The 25,870-nt window shown below is 38.8% G+C and overlaps 1 protein-coding gene across 8 annotated transcripts in view; it reads right to left on the bottom strand.

Annotated features, from left to right (window-relative positions):
• The window catches only part of DMD (dystrophin), a 2,416,375-nt gene that overhangs the window by 247,280 nt on the left and 2,143,225 nt on the right, over positions 1–25,870 (bottom strand). For all 8 annotated transcript variants that reach the window (XM_053581215.1, XM_053581214.1, XM_053581218.1 and 5 more), the window contains one exon: positions 15,236–15,314. In XM_053581215.1, coding sequence (XP_053437190.1) covers positions 15,236–15,314 — 79 coding nt within the window. The remainder of the gene's footprint in view (positions 1–15,235; positions 15,315–25,870) is intronic.

Raw genomic sequence — 25,870 nt, forward strand, 5'->3', positions numbered from 1 at the left:
CAGTTGACCTGTAAACCCGTAAGTGTCAGAATAGAAGCTTTGTATTCTCATTGAAAAGTTATCTTGTGGCATGATTGTGGATATAGCTGACAGAGAAAGACAGAGAGAGGGAAACAGAGGAAAGAACATCATAGAGATTAAAGAATAGGAAACACCCTCAAGCCAAAGTCTCTGCCATTTGCTCTTTGCCACTTTTTCTACTGTTATCCAAAGATTAATGGGGACTATTCCCTGTAGTTTACACAGTTGAGACTTGTGGGCTTCCATGCACCAGTCTCTGGAACCTCTTCTTTTAGGTAGGTAATTGGGAATGGTTACAAGTATAAACTTAAATGTGTTATTAAACTGTTGTAGTCTCAGTTTTCTGTGAAATGGAGACAATAATAGTCCTTATTTTACGGGGTTGTTGGGGGTTCTTATTTTTATAGGTGAATCCATGTAAAATGTTCCCTTAATGTTAAGAGCACAACAAAGTACTCTTATCTTTTTTTTAATGCCTACTGCTACTCTTATTACTATTATCATAAAGGTAGTGAGTTATCAGGATAATTATCCCATTAACTGACTTACTGCCAACGTGAGGAATCCCAGAGTAACCAGGAAACTGAGAGACATTCCAGAGTCAAACTAACCAAAGCATGTGCCCAGGGAACAACTCAAGGAAATAATCTCTCTTCCTCATTCGCCACCTATTTTATGACTTTTCAAAACATTTTGTGCAGTTCTCAGAGTAGTGTGAAAGGAGGCAACTCTTCCTTCTGGCATTCTGATGCCAATGTACCCTAGGAAAATCAACTGTGTTTTATCATTATATACTAGATTAGCATTGCTTAGGAATTCAAAACAAATAGCTAAGTATTTTTAGAAAGAAATAAAACAAGACATTTTTGTTTTATTTTCAAGCTTTAGTTCTGATTTTTAATTTAAATTAGTATAGATGATGCATGTTAGAGGAATTCTCTGAACTGAGGTTGTGTACTGTCCTGTTTAACACATAAGACTTACTACCCTTTATTTTGCCCTAAGGTAATAAGGTTTTTATGAGCTTTGGTGTTGGGCTCCAGGAATAACAGAAGATTCAGTTTAAAACTTTCTCTCTTCCCCTAACACCTCTAATAAGATCTATCTGCTCCAGACTGCTTGGATCAAGTCTTTTGAATTAGTTTCTTTCCCTTGATGACTAGTCTAGGTCAAGTTCTACAACATGAACTCTTTCACTTTTCACCTCTTGAGAATAACTCCCTTCTATCTTTAACTCACACCATAAATGAGCTCATTTCATTCCATTCCTCTTCTAATTTTTTTCCCAGACATTTCCTGCACAGACTTTCTCTTTCCACATCAAATTGCCCCCATGTTGACTAATTCTTCAATAATTCTCTCTTGTCTGCCTATTTCTATCTCATTAAAACACTAGCACTCTCTAAAACCTATATTTATATTCATTATACATACATAAGAAATCTCATTTCTGAACAAAAGGGCCATAAGGAGACTCCATGCAAAATTGGAAAGGGGGCTACTCAGGATATCAGAATAGCTGAGTAGAAGGGAGAACCTGATTTTTCTTTTTTTTTTTTTAATTTTTTTATTAAATAATAACTGTATACAATGATATGATTATGGGGCATCATACACTCACTTCATAAACCATTTGACACATTTTTATCACAGTGGTTAACATAGCCTTTCTGGCGTTATCTCAGTTACTGTGCCAAAACATTTATGAAACTAATTTGGGACTCTCACATGAAAGCTATAACCCAGCTACAACTTAACAATAGGGGGAAGTGGGGGGGGGGGGTTGGTAGAGGGAGGGGAATCGGTGGGGTCACACCTGTGGTGCATATTACAGGGGTATTTGCGAAACTTGGTAAATGTAGAATGTAAATGTTTTGGCACAGAACCTGATTTTTCAACACTGAATACATATTGTGACTCTTGCTAAGTGAAATCAAGGACCCAGCAATTAGAAGATTTTTTGCTAGATTTCTATCAGATGGAATACCTTTTACCTTGGATTTATACTTAGCCTCAGGGATAATGTGCATTTATGCTAATCCAGGCAGATCATCTCATTTCTCTCTCTGTAGAATTAATTCCTTCTTCCACTCTACTTATAGCACCTACTATTTACCACCACTATAGAAGATCATGTTTATGTTTATGTTTTTTAATTAGATTTGTTGTTTGTGGTTAGGATTTGAGTATCCAAAGCCAGAATTCTGTCTTTCTCTTCTTGATATTCCAAGTGCCTGGTGTGTGTTAGTAAATATAAGAATGAATGTATGAATACATATAGGAATGAACGAATGAATACTACAGGCATAGAAAGTAAGAATGCTACAGACACATGTTACTTCTTAGCTCAGAATCCCAAATCTTCCCTCTCACTAAGAACAAATCCCAAAGGATTTTAACCTTAGTCAACCATAGTCAACAAGACTCTCCCTCATCAGGACTGGTTGCTCACTGCCCACATATCATCGCCATCTTATTTCCTTGGCTTCATTCATAGTGGCTTTCTTGCTATTCCTTAAACTTTCTAAATATGCTCCCTTCTTGGAGTCTTTGCCTTTTCTGTTTCCTCTGCCTGGAAAACTTTGTCTCCTCCCCAATTTCTGCCTGGTTTACTCCCTCACTTCTCTACTCAAATATTACCATCTCTGACCACTCCATTTGAAGAGTTCCCTTCAATTCTGCTTTATTCTTCTTTCTCGAACATATCATGACCTGATCGCTCATCTTATCTTATTAAAATTTAAGCTCAATGACGGAAAAACTTTGTGTCACTCACTTCTGTTTCTCCAGTTCCTAGAACAGAGTTTGACCTATATTGGTCATTCAGTAGACGTTTGTTGAGTAACAAAATGAATCAATTTTTAGCTAACTGAAAATAAAGCAAAGCACATTAACTTTCTCAGGACATCAGACTAGGCCCTAGACTGAGTTCTTTCCTATTGAATTAGAGTGGGAATAATCTTTAAAGTGCTCAGTTATTCGCTTGATCAAGGCATATCCTGCATCTATATGCAAGGTGTTGTGTTAGATGCAAGAAATTTTTTTTTTTTTTTTTTGGAGACAGAGTCTCACTATGTCGCCCTGGGTAGAGTGCTGTGGCATCACAGCTCACAGTAACCTCCAACTCTTGGGCTTAAGCGGTTCTCTTGCCTCAGCCTCCCGAGTAGCTGGGACTACAGGTGCCTGCCACAATGCCCGGCTATTTTTTGGTTGCAGCCGTCATTGTTGTTTGGCCGGCCCGGGCTGGATTCAAACCTGCCAGCTCTGGTGTATGTGGCTGGTGCCCTAGCTGCTGAGCCACAGGTGCCAAGCCATGCAAGACATTTTTTTAAAGAAAGTATTGCATGCCCTTTACTCTCACAGTGCACACACTTTAACTCATTTCCTTTTAGAATCTATTTTATTTACCATCTTGCATTCTAACTCTTGCCTGTCATTGGCATGTATGCTGCTGAACTTAAGGTGGAAGGCAAGAAGCTGATGTAGTTTTATACTGTCTCCAAAGTCCTTACCTATTAATGGAGATCATGAGGTCAGACACCTTAAATAATGATCGTGACTACTTACACTGGACAAAATCATCAGTCTCATTATGAAGAGTAAATCAAAATATCCAGTGACTATAATGGGCCTGTTACAATGCCTTTTTCTCAGATGCTTCTAAATGCCTGTCAGTTACATTGCTTCCTCAAAGACGGAGTTCTTCTAGGAAGCTGACTCTAAGACAAAGTTTAGATAACAGGATATTTAGTCTGGTGTGCCTTTAAAATAGATAACTACTGGCTTAGCACCTGTAGCTCAAGTGGCTAGAGTGCCAGCCACATACACCGGGGCTGACGGGTTTGAATCTAGCCCAGGCCTGCCAAATAACAATGACAACTACAACTGAAAAATAGCCGGGCATTGTGGCAGGCGCCTGTAGTCCCAGCTATTTGGGAGGCTGAGGCAAGAGAATTGCCTAAGCCCAAGAGTTGAAGGTTGCTGTGAGTTGTGATGCCATAGCACTCTACCCAGGGTGTCAGCTTGAGACTCTGTCTCAAAAGAAAAAAAAAAATAGACAACTACTAAAGGGAGTGGGGGAACAAGGATGGCAATAGGGAGAAGTCAAGCTTGCATGGAGGCCCAGTGACAGTTTTGGTCAATCCTATGGGAGATCTGGAGTTAGAATGTTAGAGGGCTCCTGAGCTGAGGCCAAATGGCCAGGTCTTTATACTCTTACGTCAATCAGGAACCTGAGGACGGTGTGTGATCTTGGGTGAGGCAGCTAAGGCAATCCCAAGAGATTACCTGGTGAGGGTATTCCCCTTCATTCAAGGGGAACTTGGGGCACAGAAAAGTAGTCTCAAATGATTCTTCAGGCATAGGTCACTAGTGTTCCACATGACCTTCATTGCTACAAATTGTCTAGGGTTGGTATATAGAAATGGTTTTCAACAAGGGACATTATACCCTCCAGGGGACATCTCACAATAGCTGGAGACATTTCTGGTTGTCACAGCTGAGGGAGAGGGATGCTATAGGCATATAGCACGTACAGGCCAGGGATGTTGCCAGGGGTAACACAGAGGACAGTCCCCAACAACGAAGAATTATCTGGTCCAAAGTGTCAATAGTGCTCAGGTCAAAAAAGCCTGGTTTACAGTCTGTCCTGTAGCCTGTGAGGTGGCCTTATTCTTAGACAGATAGGAAATAACTAAATGAATCAAACACTCTTGCTTGGAGAACTTGATTGTAATACTCAGAGATAAACGTAGATGACACAGAGGTAGGGAAGTTAAAAAAACAAAGTCAGGTAACAAAGGAAGTAAACGGAAGTTACAAGGAAGAAGAAACTATAAGTAGAAGGTATTAAGTGGAGGAGAAAAGAGAAACAATGATACGGGTAGTCTGAAGTCGACGGCAGCAAACACATGTTTCATGGTAATGGTTGTTCCTCATCCTTCCTTATACTTCCCCGTATCCTGAAAATACTCCTCATCACCTAAGCCTTTCTTTGTTCCTTACAGACTAAGGAAGACACAGCAGGTAACAGTGTGGTACCTGCAATAGACTGAAATCAAGATGATTTTTATTAGTAATATCTGAAAGTCTATTTAAAAATCCAGGAGAATGGTTTCTAAACCAGGAACAGTTTATGTAAGTCTACAAAAGAACAAAATGCCTTTTGTCCTCACTTCAAAGTTCTCACCAAAAAGTATTTTGTAATCCCAAACTGTTTGTGTTCTGAAAATGGAAAACATCCAAATGGAATAACGTAAGTAATGATTTTTGCCCACAGGGATGTGATTCCACCATTTCTGTTGTGCAAAGCTTTGTATTCTGGGACAGATGACAAAATGCTACCCCAGGCCAAACTCACAAATGCCTTCATTTTCTGGGGAGTGTAAAAATGTACCTTTCAGAGCCAATATTCCACTAAAATAGTGCCCATGTCATGAAACTCATTCAGACTGTAGTGCTAGTCTCTCTGCCCTAGGTTCTCGTGAGGCCCAGAAGAATCTGTCACAATGAAGATGAAATAAGAAATAAACAGGCTAATTTCCATGTAGGTATATTATGAAAGTGTGATGCTTAGTAATCAAGCTAAATGCCACCATTTAGCACTAATGCCAGATCATGCATGGGGGACTGTAGTAGTCTCATAAAGTCTGGGTGAGGTTAATATAATGGGGTCCCACTCAGATTCCCTTTCCTGGGTTGGTTCACCCATCCCCAGCTGTTGCAAGTGTTGGTAGCTAAGGTCCTACTGCCCCTTTCACCAGGGAACCTCCCTCAATCAAGTGGAAACTGCCTTGCTATCTCCTATTCCCCAGAAATCCACAGCCAATGACTCACTGACATGGGGAAAGAAGGAAGGGCCAACCCTGTGGTGCAATTTGTGCTTCAGAGCTCTGTATGGGACCAGGCTGAAGTGAGTCTCTACCTTCTTGTTTATTTTGACCCCCTGACCAGCATTCCCCTATTCTGCCCTGCTTCTGTCCCAACCTTTCACCTTACTTCCACTGGAAGCCCCATCTAGAGCTCTACTTCTAAAAGACTTTGCCTTAGGCTAGGGTGACCATTCATCCTGGGTTGCTTGGGATTAAGGAGATTTTCTGGAATATGTGCATTTCAGTGCTAAAACTAGGGGATTCCCAGAAAAAGCAGAACAAGTGGTTATTCTTTTTAAGGCAAAGAAATATTTGGACCTTGAACATTCTTGCTGCTAAGCTTAAGAAGATGCGGGGACTTAGGTGATCTGAACAACATAGATGAATTAGTTGTTTTTGGTAAAGTAGTCATGCAAAAAAACAAAACAAACAAACAAAAAAACCATGAAAAACCCCAAAACCGAAATGAAAAATCCCCCAAAGCCTCTACTTGCAGTATTTGCTAGTTTTGGTAAGGCAAATCTTCTCAATATGGCTGATTTCAAGCTACCAAATGTAGGTCTGATACCTGCTTACAATACCTGTGTATTTTGCAATGGATTCAAGCCAGTCTAAGCCAGTCCCAGCACACGAATTCTTCCTATTGTAGAAACTAAGAACTTTCCTAACTTTCTTTATGTGTTTAAATCAATGGGATATATAGGGCCATCAATGCAAAATTTGGTTATTAAAGACACTCTAAGCAAATAAATCTGAGGGCTTACTGGAGAGTATAAATTTGAGCTAAAGGAAAAGGGTTATGGCAACAGGTTTGGAGAAAAGGGTGTAATTATTTATCATTGTGACTGCTTTCTGTAGGCATCTGAAAGGCTATCTTTGAATTTATAGAGGCATTGTCAGCATCATTTGATATGTTAGATGGCTTTTGTCCCAAATTCCCAACATTTGGGACAACACATGATTGCCAAAAAAACTGGCCCAAATTATTTTGCCCTGAGATTTTTACCTGATAGAGAACTTTAGGCTGAAAATCATCTCACATTTATCATGATGGTTATTTTAAGTCAGTCTGAAGCTTAAATGATTGGCCTACTCATACTTCAAATCACCCATCCCCTAAAGACAATGGTAACATAGGTTGGAGCACTGTTCACAGAAATGTCAGCAATTATTAGATGTGCCTAAAGGTTTTGTTCCTTATATTTTATTTTTATTAAGTGTGTGTATGGGGTGGGCATCAGAGGTGGAGGCTTGGCATCTCTCAAAATGGAAACAAACTGTTTAGGCCTATGTATCCAGGGGAAACTGTAAAAGCTTGGGTTGCTTTGACAAGAGAGAAAAAGAGTTAACCAGGGATATGGCAGCTAGATTGTAAAGCCTGCAAGAAATAACTGATCAGTTCTTTCTTTTTACAGTGTCTCATAATCAGAGAACAAGAAGGTCACTCGATAAAACTTCTAGCTTTTAAATTCAGAGTAAATAGTGAAAAAGAAATTCGTGTTACAGAGTGCCGTTGCCACCAATAGAGTATAATACCACAAGAGGTCATTGGGTTAAAAGCTAGCATATAAAAATTTTACCTTTATTGTTTTTTTCTGTTATAAAAGTAATACATGCTTATTACTGTAAATCTGCAAAAGTGAAAAGAAAGACACATTTTAAATGTTTGCCTTTTAGTGTATTTTTGGTTTTTCCCTTATGTGTATCTTCCTGGTATTATTTTCTTTTCTAATATAGTTGTGATCATGCTGTAATTTTGAAGTCAGCTTTTTCCCTTAATATATTACATGGCACAGTAGACTTTGATAAAAATGACCATATAAAGTTATGAATGTTATTAGTCTTTGCTGAGAAACAACATAAAAGGTCACATTATTTATTGAGTGTCTCCTATGTGAGAGGAGACTATGGTAAATCTCATGCCATTGTGTATTAACACTGTCAAGAGTGAATTTGCCTCCTCTTCTTAAGGACATAAGACATAATTCATTCTGTAAATATTTATTGAACACTTACTAAGTGCCAGGTACCACATTAGGTACTGCAGAATATAACTGTCAAAAGACTAATATCATCCTTATCTTATAGAGATTAGCGTCTACTCATTCGATTATTCATCTATTCATTAGTTACACAAACAACTACTCAGTTCTAAAGTGCAAAACTCAGATCTGTTATAACTATCTTTTGACCTTGATCTTTCTGCACCTATTTTGTCATCTGTAAAATAAGTTCTAGACTTTCAGATTAGATCCATGGAAATCATCTTCAGAAAGGAGAGGGACTACTTACATTCACAATTAAATGCCAGAGAATGAAAGTTGCTTTCATGACTAGTTTGATTTTAACAGGCATATGCTAATTTATACTGTCAAGTAATAATGATAATGATGTTAAAGCTAATAGCAGTAATGCTAATGTTGAAGCTAATAGAAAACACTTGAATAGCACTTACTATGTGCCAGGCACTGATCTATGGGTTTTACATATATTAAATATTTGATCTTCACTGTTGCGCAGTGAGATAATACAACCATATTTCACTGAATTGAAGAACTCACTGGTTGTAAGGTGCATCCTGATTTCAGAGCTATTAAAACATGGGTGAAAAAGTGTGTCTTAAAATTGACAAAATATAATATCATTATTCCGGCCGGGCACAGTCGCTCATGCCCGTAATGGGAGGCCAGGGCGGGTGGATTGCTTAAGCTCATGAGTTCGAGACCAGACTGAGCAAAAGCGAGACTCCATCTTTACTAAAATAGAAAAACTGAGGCAAGAGGATCGCTTGAGCCCAAGAATTGGAGGTTGCTGTGAGCTGTGACACCATGGCACTCTACCCAGGGCAACAGCTTGAGACTCTGTCACAACAACAACAACAACAACAACAAAATACTATTATTCCCATTTTACATTTCAAAATAAAGAGATTATCTGAGTCAGTATTTGAACCCAGCCATTCTGGTTCTATAGCTTTTACACATCGATACAGCATATCCACATTGATAAAACAACCTTTGGCGAGGAGGTGTCAAGAGAAAAGTTCAGGCTCTAAGTAAATTAACTTAGTACAGGTCAGACTAAGAGGACTAGAAGAGACAAAAGTCTTTGACAATATCAGATGAACCAGACAGTCATTGGCCTGGTATCCTGGTAAGGCAGGGTGAGACGTGATTTCGAAGACCAGAAACTGGGTTCCAGTCTCAGATCTATTATAACTATCTTTTGATCTTGGTTATGTCATTTGATCTTTCTGCACCTATTTTGTCATCTGTAAAGTAAGAGAAGGGCTGGAGTAATTCGATGTCTCTCAAATTCTTCTTCTTCTTCTTTTTTTTTTTTTTGAGACAGAGTTTTACTATGTCACCCTCTGTAGAGTGATGTGGTGTCTCAGCTCACAGCAACCTCAAACTCTTGGGCTTAAGAGATTCCCTTGCCTCAGCCTCCCAAGTAGCTGGGACTACAGGCACCTGCCACAAAGCCCGGCTATGTTATTGTTGTAGTTGTCGTTGTTTGGCAGGCCCAGGCTGGATTCGAACCTGCCAGCTCCAGTGTATGTGGCTGGCGCCCTAGCCGCAGAGCCACAGGCACTGAGCCTCTCAAATTCTTTTGATTGTAATTCATAGAAGGGTGGCCCTTTTGCCTCATAAATACTTCCTTTCTTTTTAATTACATCATGTCCTTCAGGATAAAATTCTCGTCATTAAACCATTTGGCAAATACCACTTTAGAGCAAAGATTCACTGTGGACCATGGCATGTTTAGTGAGAAATTAATTGGTGTGCCTGAAAAAGGCTTCCACAATCACATAGGCACAGAGAAGAACTATACATTCTTTATTTTCCTCTTACAGTTTCAATGTATAATAAAGGCACCAAGAATCCCAACAGCAAAGAACCTTGCTTACAACTTAGTATTTTTCTAGTCTTACTGATCTTAGAATTAGTTTGTCAAGGGACAGTTATTAAAATCTTACAGAATGTTAATGTTCAGAGGAATCCAGTTTAGAAAATACTCTTCAGGGAATTCTAGAACATGTGAAATATTAAGACAACTATGAATTCTTTTTACTGATACAGGAAGATTTCAACCGTTACCCAAATATATTGTTATCATTGTTGGTGAAAAAAGTAAAATTTAGAACAGAAGAAGCCCAGAGAATTGAGAAGACAGTCAGAAAAAGTTCTTAAATTCTTGAAAATGTCACAAGAAGAACAATATTCAGACTACTATGCCCATCAGTGAATGCTATGGTACTTTCTTGATCACTTGACTTAGGAAGTGACTGACATTGTACCTACCAATGATATATAATTCATATATCATTTTTATAATAGAAATATTATAGTAAATTATATATTTAAAATTATATTCTTAGAATTTCTCCTTTTTCATGGTTTAAATCGCACAAGTCAATTAAGAGTAGTAGAGTATTAAAACCGGAATTAAAGGCAAGTTAGTGTCTATTCATGGAGAAGGGTCACATTTTACAATGTTTTTTTCTTCTCATTTTCTCTTAGATCTAAGATAAAAGAAACAACTTCTTTAAGAAGTGGAGATTGGCAATGTAACAATGATACCTAATCATTTGTACCTTCATATTAATCTGAAATAAAAAAGGGTAGAGATTGGGCCACCAGGAAGAAACAGTGAATATTCTTTCAGTAAAAGTCTGCCTCTTTCTTCTGATAAAAACCAGATAGTTGGTAATGTGATCTCCAAAGGGAAGTGTGTGTGTGTGTGTGTGCGCGCGTGCGCGCGTGTGGTTACAGTCAGTAGCTCATCCTTATTTTTTTCTTCTTTATAATTTCTAAGCTTTGGAAATTGCTCCATTATTATTCCTACTAACGTGGAAACAAATTTATACGTGTCAATTCAAATCCATTTAATATGACATTAGTCTAATTTTTCAAATGTGTCTATTTATTTGAGAGAGAAAAGCTGTAAAGCTGTACTTATTGTCTTTTTTTTTTTTTTTTGTAGAGACAGAGTCTCACTTTATGGCCCTCGGTAGAGTGCCATGGCCTCACACAGCTCACAGCAATCTCCAACTCCTGGGCTTAAGCGATTCTCTTGCCTCAGCCTCCTGAGCAGCTGGGACTACAGGCGCCCGCCGCAACGCCCAAGAGATAGAACCTGGGCTCGGCGCCTGTAGCTCAGCCGCTAGGGAGCTGGCCACATGCACTGGGGCTGGTGGGTTTGAACCTGGCCCGGGGCCTGTCAAACAACAATGACAACTACAACGAAAAAATAGCCGGGCGTTGTGGTGGGTGCCTGTAGTCCCAGCTATTTGGAGGCTGAGGCAAGAGAATCACTTAAGCCCAAGAGTTTGAGGTTGCTGTGAGCTGTGATGCCATGGCATTCTATCGAGGGTGACATAGTGAGACTCTGTCTCAAAAAAAAAAAAAAAAAAGAGAGAGACATAGGGCCTGGCTCTTTCACCAAGGGAAGTGTGCGTTAGTGTGATCGTAGCTTACTGCAACTTCAAAACTCCTGGGAGCAATGAATCTTCTGTCTCAGCCTTCTGAGTAGTAGGGCTATCAGCATGCACCACTACCTACGGCTAATTTTTAAATTTTTATAGAGACAAGGTCTCACTGTGTTGTCTGGGCTGGCCTTGAACTCCTAGCCTCAAGTGATTCTGCCCCAGCCTTCCAAAGCTTTGGGATTTCAGGAATAAACCACTGTGTCCAGCCTGACTTTCTTTTTCTTTCTTTCTTTCTTTCTTTTTTTTGAGACAGAGCCTCCAGAGCTGTCGCCCTGGGTAGAGTGCCATGGCATCACAGCTCACAGCAAGCTCTATTCCTGCGCTCAAACGATTCACCTGCCTCTGCCTCCCAAGTAGGTGGGACTACAGGCCCCCACCACAATGCCTGTCTATTTTTTGGTTGCAGCCGTCATTGTTGTTTGGTGGGCCCGGGCTGGATTCGAACCTACCAGCTCAGGTGTATGTGGCTGGTGCCTTAGCCGCTTGAGCCACAGGTGCTGAGCCTCACTTTCTTTTATAGAACACTATTTAATAGCAATTAAGTGACTCCGGAGATGATTTCCTTATCCTATTTGTACTCTCTCCTTTCCAATTGCTTTTTCTTTTCTTATAATTTTTTATTTCAAAATATTAAGGGGATACAGTGTTTTTGTTACGTGGGTGAACTGTATCATGCTGAAGTCTGGGACCAACTTTTTCTTGAGAATATATCATTACCTTTGTAATTTTATAAAAGACAACATAAAGAAAGGGCCCATCTTTAATCTCATTGTCCTAATCTTAAAGACCTCATGAACCAAATTGGAACTTGTTCTATGTCCACAAGCAAAACTTATATTTTTTATTTTTATTTCTTTTTGAGACAGAGTCTCACTTTTTCACCCTGGGTAGAGTGCTATGGCATTATAGCTCACAGCAACCTCAAATTCTTGCCTCAGTCTCTTTAGTAGCTGGGAACCACGGGTGCCCACCACAACTCCCGGCTAGTTTTTAGAGATGGTGTCTTGCTCTTGGTCAGGCTGGTCTCGAACTTAGGTGATCCTCCCGTCTTGGCCTCCCAGAGGGCTAGGATTATAGGCGTGAGCCACCACGCCTGGCAACAAACAAAACTTTTAATCATATACTGATACTCCACATGCGTATTCAAAAGATTAGTGACTTTTGGGGCTGCCTACATTCAGGAAGGTAGATCAGTGTCTTTAAGGTGTCTGTGTCTAACAGGCCTGACCTTTCTGGAAGTGAGCACTGATGTGATATGGTTTGAAAGGTGTGAAGATGTTCCATCTGGCCCCTCAAAGTTCTTCCCTCACAGCTCAGAGGCTAATGATCTAGCACCAGAGACCCATTCCTCAGGCTTATGGATTTTTACCTTAATAAAATGCAAATAACCCAGGAGAAGTACACTTTATACTTTACCTGGCACCTGGGTTAAATGAATATATCATTTTCTGGGAATAGGTTTTAATGGGGAAGACATGGCAATTTAGAGGGGGGAGGCAGAGAGAAGAAAGTATGAATGAATACACATGGTGTCTGAGGAATAATTAATATCTAATAGCATTATTTTTTATTTATGGTTTATGAGTCACTTAGGGGTATGTTATCACTTTAATTTGAGTTAAATCGAATAAAATGGCTGTCACCAAGGCGAGTTAAGCAGACCAGAGATTTGGAAAAATACAGAAGATAAAATCTGCATTCTTTATCATTTTTCTAGAGTCATTCTTAAAAGCCATGATCATTCTATAATAGACATACTCTTATTTGAGCCACAAGCATTCTATAATAGACATACTCTTATTTGACAATGTGAATGTTACTTTCTTTCATTATTATTATTGTTATTGCTTAATATTTCGATGCAGCAATTCTCTGATTTCTTTTCTGAATGTATTTATGTTCGTTCATTCTTCATGAGGTTTTTGTTTCTAGTCCTTATCTTAAACATTGTTATTGTTATTAAAATTTAAGCTTCTTTAATTTTGTGAAGGCAAAAAATGGAAACCTAATAAACACATGTATATGTTAAAAAAAAAAAGCCATGATCCACTCATTTAAATATGCTGCTTTAACTGGCCCCTGTCTTCTTACTCTTCAGCATGTATGATACAGTCTAAATAACTAGACCACATGCAAGTAATAAATAAGGTTTGATCTGGTCAAAAAAAAATAAGACGGGTTTGGTGCCCGTAGCTCAGTGGGTAGGGCACCGGCCACATACACCCAAGCTGGTGGGTTTGAACCTGGCTCAGGACTGCTAAACAACAATGACAACTATAGCAAAAAAAATAGCCAGGCATTGGGTCGGGCGCCTGCAGTCCCAGCTACTTGGGAGGCTGAGGCAAGAGAATCACTTAGGCCCAGGAGTTGGAGGTTGCTGTGAGCTGTGATGCCACAGCACTCTACCCAGGCCAACAGATTGAGACTCTGTCTAAAAAAAAAAAGACACTTTTTTCCTTAATCCATTATCAATGTATAACAAAAAAGACAGGATGAACACCTAGGAATTTTTGTTCTAAAAAACAATGGCCAACTGGAGAAATATGTGAAAGCATCTAGTCAAATAACTTAAAACTATTCGTGAGCGTGGATTCTTTTATTAAACCATGGAGAATAGAAAAGGACCAGAAAATGCCAATAAAAGAATGTGCCCATAGTCCCAGCTACTCGGGAGGCTGAGGTGGAAGAATTGCTTGAGTCCAGGAGTTTGAGACCAGGTTAGGCAACACAGTGAGTCTCCATCTCTAAAAAAATAATGATAAGGAAAAGAATATGGCAGAAGAATGAAGGGAGATCACATAGAAGTTTTTCCTCTCTATAAAATATATAAATTAAGAAAAATTATGGTGTAATGGTTAAAAATACAGGCTTGGGAGACAACTTCGTGAGTTTGAATCCTCAATTTCTCATTATTAAAATTGATATGACAATGGTAACTACCTCGTGGGGTTGCCATAAGGATTAAATTAGTTAATATTTGTAACATTGCTAGACACAAAGTAATTGCCTTAACATAATGGCAAAACCTTCATATGTACTCAAATATGACCAGAAAGAATACATCAAAATGCCAACAAATATGCACTCCACATGGTAGAAGTATGGCCCTGGGTAGAGGGCTATAGCTGTGGCTGTGGCTCACAGCAACCTCAAACTCTTGGACTTAGGTGATTCTTGCCTGAGCCTCCCGAGTAGCTGGGACTAAAGGCGCCAACCACAATGCCCAGCTATTTTTAGTGGGGGGTCACCCCCTGGTCATTCTGGTCTCGAACTCATGAGCTCAGGCAATCCACCCGCCTGGGCCCCCCGGAGTGCTGGGATTACAGGCGTGAGCCACTGCGCCCGGCCCCTGAGATTAAAAAAATCATGATAGGGCGGCGCCTGTGGCTCAAGGAGTAGGGCGCTGGTCCCATATGCCGGAGGTGGCGGGTTCAAACTCAGCCCCGGCCAAAAAAAAAAAAGAAACCACACACACACAAAAAAAATCATGATAACATATATTGAATGATCATACCATCATTACATAATGTAATTATCAGCTTTATGAACTGAAAAGATAGTTAGAAATAAGGACTCAAAAATATTAATAAAGTTAGAACTTGAAAATACATTGCAGGAAACAATTATGTATTAGCTGAAGATTGGACAAAATGGTCTAATTAGCCTTCCTCTTTCTAACCTTCTGAATCCATCCACCGAGTTGTATTTTTCAGGATGATAATTTATGCCTTTACTGCATCTGGCAGACATTATTGTAATTCAGCCCTTAATTCCTTTTTTTTTTTTTCCAATTCTTGATTTTTAGAAACCAAGATGCAATAAAGAGGTTATGTGATAAAAGCTGAAAATCACTTACTGGAAAGGAAATGCTGGGACGCTGGGCCAAAGTCCCTGTGGGCTTCATGCAGCTGCCTGACGCGGTCCTCGACGGCCACCTGCGAGGGATAGGAGAGAAATGATTTATACTGAGGAGCAATTAAAACAATGCATTTTTTTTTTTTTTTGCAATTTTTGGCCGGGGCTGGGTTTGAACCCCCTACTTCCGGCATATGGGGCTGGTGCCCTACCCTTTTGAGCCACAGGTGCCACCCAAAACAATGCATCTTTTCTGATAAGGTATGTGGGGTCTCTAAGGCTGAGAACACTACAATTCATAACCCTGGTTTTAATATCTACTTACTGTATATGGTCTTCCAGACCCATTTTTATCAAACCAAGGACAAACAGAAAGGATTCCTCTCTCAACAACGTTAAAATGACATTATTTTACACACTACTCATTGGCAACCACAAATGAAATATATTCCTTCAATTGGCAACATCAAAAAATGCAAACTCTAAATATTCCACAAAAAGATTAAGGAGGGCACCATTTGGTATTAGGCTATGTGAAATGACATTATGTTTTGTCTTTTAGTTTTAGTCTATTGTTTTTGATTATTTTAAGAATTAATATTGATTAATAGTTAATGGATCATTAAGTGATATTTAATTATTGATGATAAGTAACCAATAATTGGTTAATACTTAGTTATCAAAGAATTAGAGGCAAGGCTTAAATTTGGGGTAGAATAGGGTGGATAGTGAGATAAAAGAAATTTTCAGATTTCAGTTTTTGATGGATTTGGAAATTGCCGAGAAATATAACTTTACAAGGCATGAAGTTAAAAAATGCCATTTTTTTTACTATTAGATTTTTCTATAATGTATTGACACAGGGTCCTGTCAACTTAGTGAATTCTATTCTTGGTGTGAACAAAGGAAGAATTTTATGGGTGAAATGGTATACTTTATAATCTGGCATTTGCCAACCTGATATTAATATTAGTGGAAGCCCCAGGCATCTTCACTGTCTAACTCTGAATCTTGATTTGGTTGTGAACGGTCCATACTCAACTCGGAGCTTGCCCAAAGCCACCGGAACTCATGGAAATTAGCTACTGTGGTGTGCAGAAGTCCTAAGAGGTAAAATAGATCTTAATCTTATCAGAAAAGTGGCTCAGCTGGTTTGATCTGAAGCCAAATCTGGCCTTTGACCATAAATTAAGTGCCTAGTGTACATGCAGAATAATCTTTTCTTCATTTGTTCTTTTCCCTAGCCTTGCCTTGCTTTGCTTGGACCAAATATTTCTATACCCATGTGGGGTTCCCAAAAAAGCCAAATTTTCTTCATTGTTATGCATATAACATGACTAGGAACACATAGAACCCATGTTCTCAGCTTTATGACCCTGCCCTACCAGCCAAGCTCTACCTGTTAAGCCCACCAAACTACCTGTCTGTCCTGTGCTATCCCATCCAATAGAACTCTTGTGTGATTTCTTTATGTTGTTTCTTCTCTCTGGAATGCTCTTACCCCACCTTTTCTCCCACTCAAGGTTAGAGTTTATTAATGGCTTCATTAGCATTATCATAGCATTCGATTTATATTTGGAGCATTTCTATCGTATGATCCACTTTAGTTGTATGGATGTGATTATCTTTTGCAAGATTATAAACCGCCAGATAGTAGGAACCATTCCTTGCTCATTTCTTTCTCCCTGCATTCCACTCTTCCCAGAATGCACTAAATGCTGCCGTTAGCATCTATAGTGCAACTCTATATCCAGGGTTTAAGGGGTTAGTAGTAGCAAATATTTGTTTAATGACTAGTTGACCAATGTAAATGAGTAAACGTAGTGTGTGTGTGTGTGTGTGTGTGTGTGTGTGTGTAAGAGAGAGAGGTGTGGGGAGGAAGGGAGAGACAGATGGGGAACAAATAAGAATACCTATTGACACAGACTGTATATCTGTGATGGTTAATTCTATGTATCAACTTGACTGTGCCATGGGGTGCCTGATTAAACTTTATTTCTGGACATTTCCTTCCTTCCTTCCTTCCTTTCTCCCTCCTTCCTTCCTGGACAGTCTCACTTTGTCACCCTCAGTAGGGTGTCATGGTGTCATAGTTCATAGCAACCTCAAACTCTTAGGCTCAAGAGATTTTTTTGCCTCAGCCTCCCTAGTAGCTGGGACTACAGGCGCCCACCATAATGCCAAGCTATTTTTTTTTTTGTTTGTTTGTTTAGCAGGCCTGGGCTGGGTTCGAACCCACCAGCCCCGGTGCATGTGTCCAGTGCCCTAACCACTGAGCTACAGGAGCCCAGCCTATTTCTCAGCATTTCTACAAGGGTATTTGGATGAGACTAGCATTTGAATCAGTGGATTTAGTAAGGTAGATTGCCCTCCCCAATGTGGGTAGGCATGATCCAATCAGTTGGGGGCAGAACAAAGAGGTATGCTCTTCTTGCCTTGCATGCCTGCTTAAGCTGGGACGTTGGTTTTCTCCTGACCTTGGCCTTCAGATTCAGAGACTGGAATTACATCACCAACTTTTCTGGGTCTCCAGCATGCAGAGAGCAGATCATGGGACTTCTTAGCCTCCAAACTTACATGAGCTATTAAAACCTTATAATTACTCCTAATAATAAATGAATAAATACATAAATCTCTATCTATACATCCATCCATCCTATTGGCTATATTTCTCTGGAGAACCCTGAGTAATATAATATTGCTGGGAAAATTATTCTTAACTGTATTTATCAGTAAAATGTGAACAATATGACCCTGTATAGTATTTAGGCTAGTTTCTGTCACATGGTAATTACTCAGTAAACATCAGGAGCTATGGTTATTGTTACTATTATGGTTAATAAATGAAGAGGAATAGGTTATTTATGGAAGGTACCAAATACAGTACAAGATGGCTAAAATTTATTAATCACTATATGCACACTATGAATCAACTCATTTCATTTTGACAATAACTTGGCAATAAGTGTTAGTTAATGCATTACACCGCTACTTCATTATTGTAGAAATCGAGGCACAAGAGCTTAAAAAAAACTTGTCTAAGCTTAAGTAGTTGGTAAACTGGCAGAGCAAGGACTCAAAGTCATTCAACTTGGACTCTTGCTCTTAAGTGCTATCCTGGAGATTAAAGTTGAATAAATAGGTATTTTATAAACATTAAGCAGTTGGCTTTTTAATTTCTTTATTTTTAATCAATTAATGTATTGAATGCAGACCACAGGTATATACATCTGTGAAACATAGTTGTCAAGATATTTATGACCCCATGCAAGATCAAATCCTGGTCTTGAAGAATATGACACAGTTTGGGTTATAGACAAGGTTGTGGAAAACATATGCAAATGAATGTTTGGAATATGTAATTAAAAACATTTTTTTTTGAGACTGAGTCTTACTATGCTGTCTTCAGTAGAGTGCTGTAGCATCACAGCTCACAGCAACCTCACACTCTTGGACTCAAGCCGTTGTCTTGCCTTGGCCTCCCAAGTAGCTGGGACTATGGGCGCCCACAAGGCCTGGCTATTTCGTTTTTAAAGATGAGGTCTCGCTCTGGCTCAGGCTGGTCTTGAACTCATGAGCTCAGGTAATCTACCCACCTCAGCCTCCCAGAGTGCTAGTAATTCTAAATTTGGAATGGGTCATTTCATGAACAAATTAATCAGGGGATAAATGTGAAAATTCGGGGGTACAGAAGATACCATATTAGAGTGGACACTGTTCAGAGATCTTTTCACATACTGAGAAAGAAATCCCAAGAGGAACATGTGGATGGTGAAAGAGTACAATAGCACCACAGGCCATTCCCTCTGGTAATAAAGTTAGTAGTTGCATAGGGCCCAAGCAGATGCACCATCCAAGTCCATTATAGGTGCCCAATCTCAAGGTTGTTTCCTTCTTATAAAAGGAGGACTATAAGAGTAGTTCCCAAGGTACACCCAATGTTGCCAAGAATTTAAAATGAGATCAAAGCGAATTTCTATTCCTATAACTCAAACTTAAGAAAACACATGAGAAGGGTGCCTGTGGCTCAGTGGTTAGGGTGCCAGCCACATGCTCTAGGGCTAGTGATTTCAAACCCCACCCAGGCCTGTTAAACAAATAAAAAAAATAACCAGGTATTGTGGTGGGCACCTGTAGTCCAGCTACTAGGGAGGCTGAGGCAAGAGAATCTCTTGAGCCCAAGAGTTTGAGGTTGCTCTGAGCCATGACATCACGGCATTCTACTGAGGGTGACAAAGTAAGACTCTGCCTCAAAAAAAAAAAAAAAAAAAAAGAAAAAAGAAAACACATGAGAGTAAATATATTAAATTAAAAAAATCATGTAATGAAATGAAATATTTAGGAAATAGTCTTAAAGTAACTAAAAAATTAAGGATAAAATATTTTGTTTCACACATTATCATCGGAGAAAGCTATTTTGTGGAATGGATGCAAAATCAACTAAGCAAAAAATCTTAAGAAAGAGAAAAACTTGAGAGCAACCAATGTCCTCACAAGCTGTAACTACTTAGGAACCAAACACTTTATTCTGTAAGCAATTATGCAAGGAAATGAAATCTGATAAAGTTTTGAAACAATAGCCTCCATGCATTAGACCTTTCTAACTGGCTGGGTTTTTAACAAATATACCTTGCTATATACAAACCATGAAGCAAAAGCCAGAAATTGTACAATAGTACTTTGCATTCTGGCACAATTAATTCTTTCCTTGGTTATGTGTTCACTTTATAAATAAGTATTTGTTACTACTGAAAGGGAAATGCAAGAAATAAATGTGATGGGCCCAGATCTTGGGACACGTAAAGGGCTAGAGGTAAAGCATAGTGACAAGTTGAGAGAAGCCTTGAGGCAGCAGAACATTGGACTTGAAGAAGACAGTGAGATACAATTAGCTAGGCACGTTGAAAGCAGATGGTGCAAAAGAAGGCATTCCAGGCTCTAAGGCCCAAGATTTACCCGATGGCAAAGAGAACTACTGAAGATTTCTGTGAGGTGACTCACTAATTTGGGTGAAGGAAGATGAGTTTGTCAGTATGGTGTAAAACAGATTAAAAAGTGACCCTGAGGCTGAGACCAGTTAGAGGCTGTTGCAATTGCCTAGGCTTGGGGTGATATGCCTTGGAATTAACATTGTCTTATCTGGAATATAAAAGGAGGTATGTATTAGGAGTTATTTTGAAAGAAGGAAGAACAAACTAATTTGCTTGTTGAAGAATAATTCTCGAAGAAGCAAATGAACTCGTAGATTTCAAGTATGGAAGACTGGGAGAAGGAGGATATTCCTGATGAAAATAGGAAATGAAGAATGGCGTATGTATGCATGCATTCATCTGGAACATGACAAATGGGAATTAACAGAGAAACCTTAACTACAGGTGTCATGCATATCCAGTTAAAAATAAACAATTTGTCTCAGTCATTAAAGGAAGTAAAGGGAAGTGAGAATAAAAGGGTTAAGAGTGAGCTTTGGAAGGTGAGCAGAGAAGGAAGAGTGAAAGGAATTTAAATAGAATTCTTTAAAGAGACAGAAGGAACTCAATTTCTTCTGAATTAATAGGCCATACCCCTTTTTCCTTAAAAAAAAAAAGTAATATAAGTATAACATCTTTCTGGAAGCATACATTCTGTTTCAACTATTGGATCATAGATCATGAAGGCTTAGAACCAGAAGAAGCCTTGATTGATACATAGGGTCTATTCTTTAGAACTATCCCAGATGGGCAGAAAACTGCCATCTGGTCCATGAGTACTCATAATCTAGTTTTCAGCAATTCTTCAGTAAAAGCCTGTCAGAGGAGAAAAAAGGTCTTTTTTTATATGCTTCATAAGGACTGGGACACATCTTTCTTACTACTCTATCCTCGGTGACTAGTAACTGGCATACAGTAGGTGCTAAATATATGTTAATTTACTTTATTCATGGATCTTCGCCATAACAAGTAGGTTTTAAATGAATAATTTCTTTTTCAAGATCTCTGACACAAGTTTTGGAAAAACTCCCTCCCTTGCTCCCTCCTTCCATCCCACCCCTTCCTTTCTTCCTTCTTTCCTTTCTGCCATTTTTGATCAAAGTAAACAAAGAAAACAATTTAGATTCCTTTTGCCTACACTACTAGATTAAAAAAATGTAAAGCAGTAATGTTTAACACAAACCAAAAGCCCAAATCTCCTCCATGTTTGTTTTATTCTAAGTTTTAAATAATCATATTTGAGAACTATGAGGACTATGTATTATTCTTCTTTGCCTTCTCACTTCAGATGAGGTATATAGAAAATGTGCTATTTGCCGAGATCTCCTCTCCTTTGCTCCAGTAAGAAATATGTCTACATTCATTTCATGCAAGCTCCTTGTCCACAAAGACAGAGACCTTATCTGGTCCTGTTCACACTTTATCGCAGTGCTTAGTACATAGGAGATGCTCAATAAATATTTGGTAAATGAATGAATGAAAGCCTTTTTGAATTCCTGTTATCTCTTAGGCACTGTGGTAAGCAGGAAGATGGTATACTTAAAAGTGTAATTTGGGAAATAATGAATGAACACCAGGAAATCCAACTAAATTAATGGTAACACATTCTTAATCCCAAGCTGTGACTGTTTTTTCAAAGCTCAATCCATTCCTCTGTGTATTTTGAATGATATCTTTATTTTATTTTTTTCAAAACTGCTTTAAATAAGCCAAGAGATAAAAAGAAAAAAAGGACAGATAATACCACTGTGGCTTTTAGAAATAATTTCAAATGAACTTATCTAAATTTAAATGTTGGTTACTTAACTTGGTTTTATATTCTCAAGGGTTTCCACTTTTTCTTTTGACCTAACAGTTAATTACTGCACTTTTTTAAGTTTTATCTTCACTAGAGGTTTAGGAGAACCAAAGATCTCCTCCCAATACATTGTGTCTAAGCTTAGGTCTACTAATACCATATACATATAGTATTATTCCACTCGAGGGAAAAGATGTAACTGGGCACGTACATTTCAATTTTCTGGCTGTAAGTTTGTCTAGACCCTTGATGAATATCCATGGGTATGCAAGAAGCAGACTTCACACACTAATGAAACTATTAAAAACAAAAACAAATATAAAAGGAAAACAAAACCTCTTTTTGTGCTGTGATGCTAGTGAATAAACTAGACATATACACACAAATGACTCTATGGTTTACTCATAAGTATTTGTCCTGAAATCCTATAGTTACACAGTTACCATAATTCGTTCTTTCTCCCAAATCCATGCATGTAACACTTGTAAATACATGCCCAAACATTATCCTGAAATCACTCCTGAGATTTATTACTGTTTCAGTTAAAACTCTTAACTAATTCTAATCCTCTTCAGTTAAAATCCATATTTTTCTAATTCTGATTTCTTTCTAAGCTGTGGCTGAAAAAAAAAAAAAAAACTGGTCTGAAATAAGGGTTGGAATGAGAGTTTGTGATAGGCACAGCTCTGTGGCCAAACAGCCTGGGCTTGTTGAACACAAAGACTGGCTGAATTCTCTTTTCCTTGCATTTATTTATGTAATTTTCTTGACATCAGGACACTTAGGAGTTAAACAGAATTTCTTGCATTTGACTTGAGGAGAGATTACTGAAAAGCAACCAGTGTTAACAGTCCTCACTCTGAGTAAGAACATAGTTATTAGTTGATTTTGTGTGATTTATGGCATGGATCCAAAATCACATATCTGAGATCATCATTAATCTACGATTTTTATGTTCCTCTCTCAGAGCTTTTTTCCCTCCTTCCGTTTTATACTTCTCTGCTGATTCCTTTCTTAATCTCTGATGCCTTTTGTTATTCCCTCTTTCCCCTTTCCTTTCGTGTCCACCCTTTCCCCTCTGTTACGTTCAACCTACCAGAAAGTACAAGAGACTCTGCTGAGGCAAACAATGCCTCAAAGTGGCTGTGCCTCCCCGCACGACAGGGGAGGCATGGTGTGAATAGGAGCCCTAGCCTACTGCCAGCTCAACACTTCTCCAGAAACATTATTCCTCTAATTTTGATGAACTTTTCCATCAACTGGAAAGCAAGAGAGAACAAACGGCAAGTCCTTTGTCTATTCTTAAGCCTTTAAGCTTTCACCTCACTGATTTCTAAAATGCACATTGGACATTTGTTTGTTGGTTTTCATGTTCATGCCACTGCCTCATTCTGTGATAATGGAGTCAGGTTATATCAACATTAACTTGACTTCATAGACCCAAGTACCTTAAGGGTATCATTAATTTTAATTTAGAAAAGCAGCAATCAACCTCCTATCCTGCTTCATTTGTCAAAATCTTGAGTTTTAATTACATCTATAGACAGTTAGGAAAATTGTGAGGGGAGGGAAAGGGATCATAGGAAGCATTTCTTCTGCTTTTTAGAGGGAGGGTCTCAAAGAGATAAGAGGAAAGTAGAATTACTCTGCTTGGGTGATGTAACTGGATGCAGATTTTATCTTAAAAATAGGTTCCCTTTTCACAGCTTTCCTAATGTATCTCATGATTTGCAACAGGAACTAAAGTCAAGTGGCTCTCACCTTGCAACATCATTATATTAAATCATTTACATTCCAGCTTTAGCTATTTATTCTTGAACTTTATTTATTCCACATTTGGAAGATATCATTCTCACAGAAATTTCCTGAGGCCATTGGAGCACTCCTTTCTAGGGGCATTTTGGCCCGTGAGTAGCATAATGTTCACATGGTAATTACATAATTATGCCTTCTGGTATTAGAACACAGGAGTATTCCCAAAGAACAGAAGTGGCAATTTGAAATAATTACAATGAGATAAAATAGAACCGGTATCATCTGAAAAAAAAAAAAAAAACAAAAAAAAAACAACCCCATAGCATATATAGCAGTTAGCAAATTCATACTAAAAGTTGAGTGAAGCAGGTTGAAATCTTGAAGATAAATGAAGAAAGCTAAATCACTGGAAATCAAACATATTTGTCTCCGTGGCGAAACCCTTATATTTTGAGTAATAATACACCGATAGATTTCCAGTTTGTTCTACTAAACAGATTTTTAGTGAAGACTGGGAGGGAGGATTTGCTGAAGTATGCATACAGTAACCTTTAACCAAGGAAATCAAAGCTTGCTCATTAAATCCCACACCATCCTCACAGCATTTCCAAAGCTTCCTGACCTTGACTCCCTTCACAGTCAATTTGACCGCCTATCAAAGCTGGCCTGCCAGGAGCCCCTGTTTCCAGCTCCCAGTTCTCCTCCTCCGGCTACTGCCCAAAAAGCGCCTTTCTTCTCTCTCACTGACGCACAGATGCCAGAGCAGTATCAGGCCATCCTGTACAAATCAATAAACCAGAAGGTCTCATCTACTGTACTTCCAAATCCTACAACTTTCAGTCCTTTTCTCTTCTTTACCTACCAGAAGATAAGGCGCAAGTTATATGAACCAGTACGCTTCATGGCACTTCAGTAAAAGACAGGTGATGGTGCAATACACTTCTATTGTTTTTCAGCATAGATTCGTCAGGACTGGAGCTGCAACTCTCAAAAAAGACATGGACTCACTCAGTCTCCACCACCTCCCTCTGCCTTCTTTACACTCCTCTTCTCTCCCTGTGCCTCTCTCCTTTCACTCCCTCCCCCCCACCCCCGAGGCTGTTTGTAAGCTCCCCAGTTATAAGACTTCCCAAACTATTTTAGATAGTTTCACTTCAAATCCAGACTAAAAAGCTGTTTTTAATGTGGCTTTATATGGTGCAGAAAACTACAAGGGAAAGAAATTCCAAAATACAACATGATCTTTTATAAGAGAAACAAAAGATTGAATTTCTAGGTCATCACAGAAGTAGGTACACTTCCCTGAGCAATAATCTGTGGTACTTTATGAGATTCTTCCTTTCACTAAAGCAAGAAATCCTAAAATCCATCAGGGTACGTGCACTGTACCTTGACTCTCTTTTTAATCCTCAAGTGAAACCAAGACAGTACAGTGTAATAAAAATGCATATAGCCCCAGGCTTTGTGCCTTAGCAAAGAGAGGAAAAATAAGCTTCTTGACTTAATACGTGTGCTGTGAATAATCAGTCTCTGCATTTGGGGATCTTGCTTTATAATCTCAACGTATAGCAGTGAACTCCACGTTTGTGGTGTGACAAGAATAAAGGACTTTTTTTTTCTTTCTTTAAAACACAATTTTCTCCCCAAATTTCCAAAAGAGAGACATGTATCAACCTGAAAGAAACAAGTGGGGGGTGGGGGAGGAATCTCTTGAATTTCAGCAAGGTATTTTCTTCATTTTGCCTGAAGTTGTCAATGAAGCATAGGCAAGGGAAGGTTGGGGCTGTAGGCTGCTCAAGGACATGGCTAACCTTTGGTCTGATGGCCTTCTCAGTTCCATTTCCAGATGTTTAGCCTTTCCTTCCCAGCTACTGGTTTTTAGCTGATTAATGAATATCCCTGGGAAGATCAATGATAGCTCATAACAGGCTTCTACTATCACAGCTGTGAGTATTTGATTTTTAAGAGCAACTTTAATTAAATAATTAAGCAATTAATTACTCAAATACTGAGTGTGTTTATAAGGCACTCTGCTAGGAGAGGAAGCAGAAAAAGATAAATAAGAAAACAAGGAGCCTGTCTTTAGTGAATTTATGGATTCAATATTTACAAA

The sequence above is a fragment of the Nycticebus coucang genome, chromosome X (genome assembly GCF_027406575.1).
Source record: "Nycticebus coucang isolate mNycCou1 chromosome X, mNycCou1.pri, whole genome shotgun sequence".
In the NCBI taxonomy this organism is placed as follows: domain Eukaryota; kingdom Metazoa; phylum Chordata; class Mammalia; order Primates; family Lorisidae; genus Nycticebus; species Nycticebus coucang.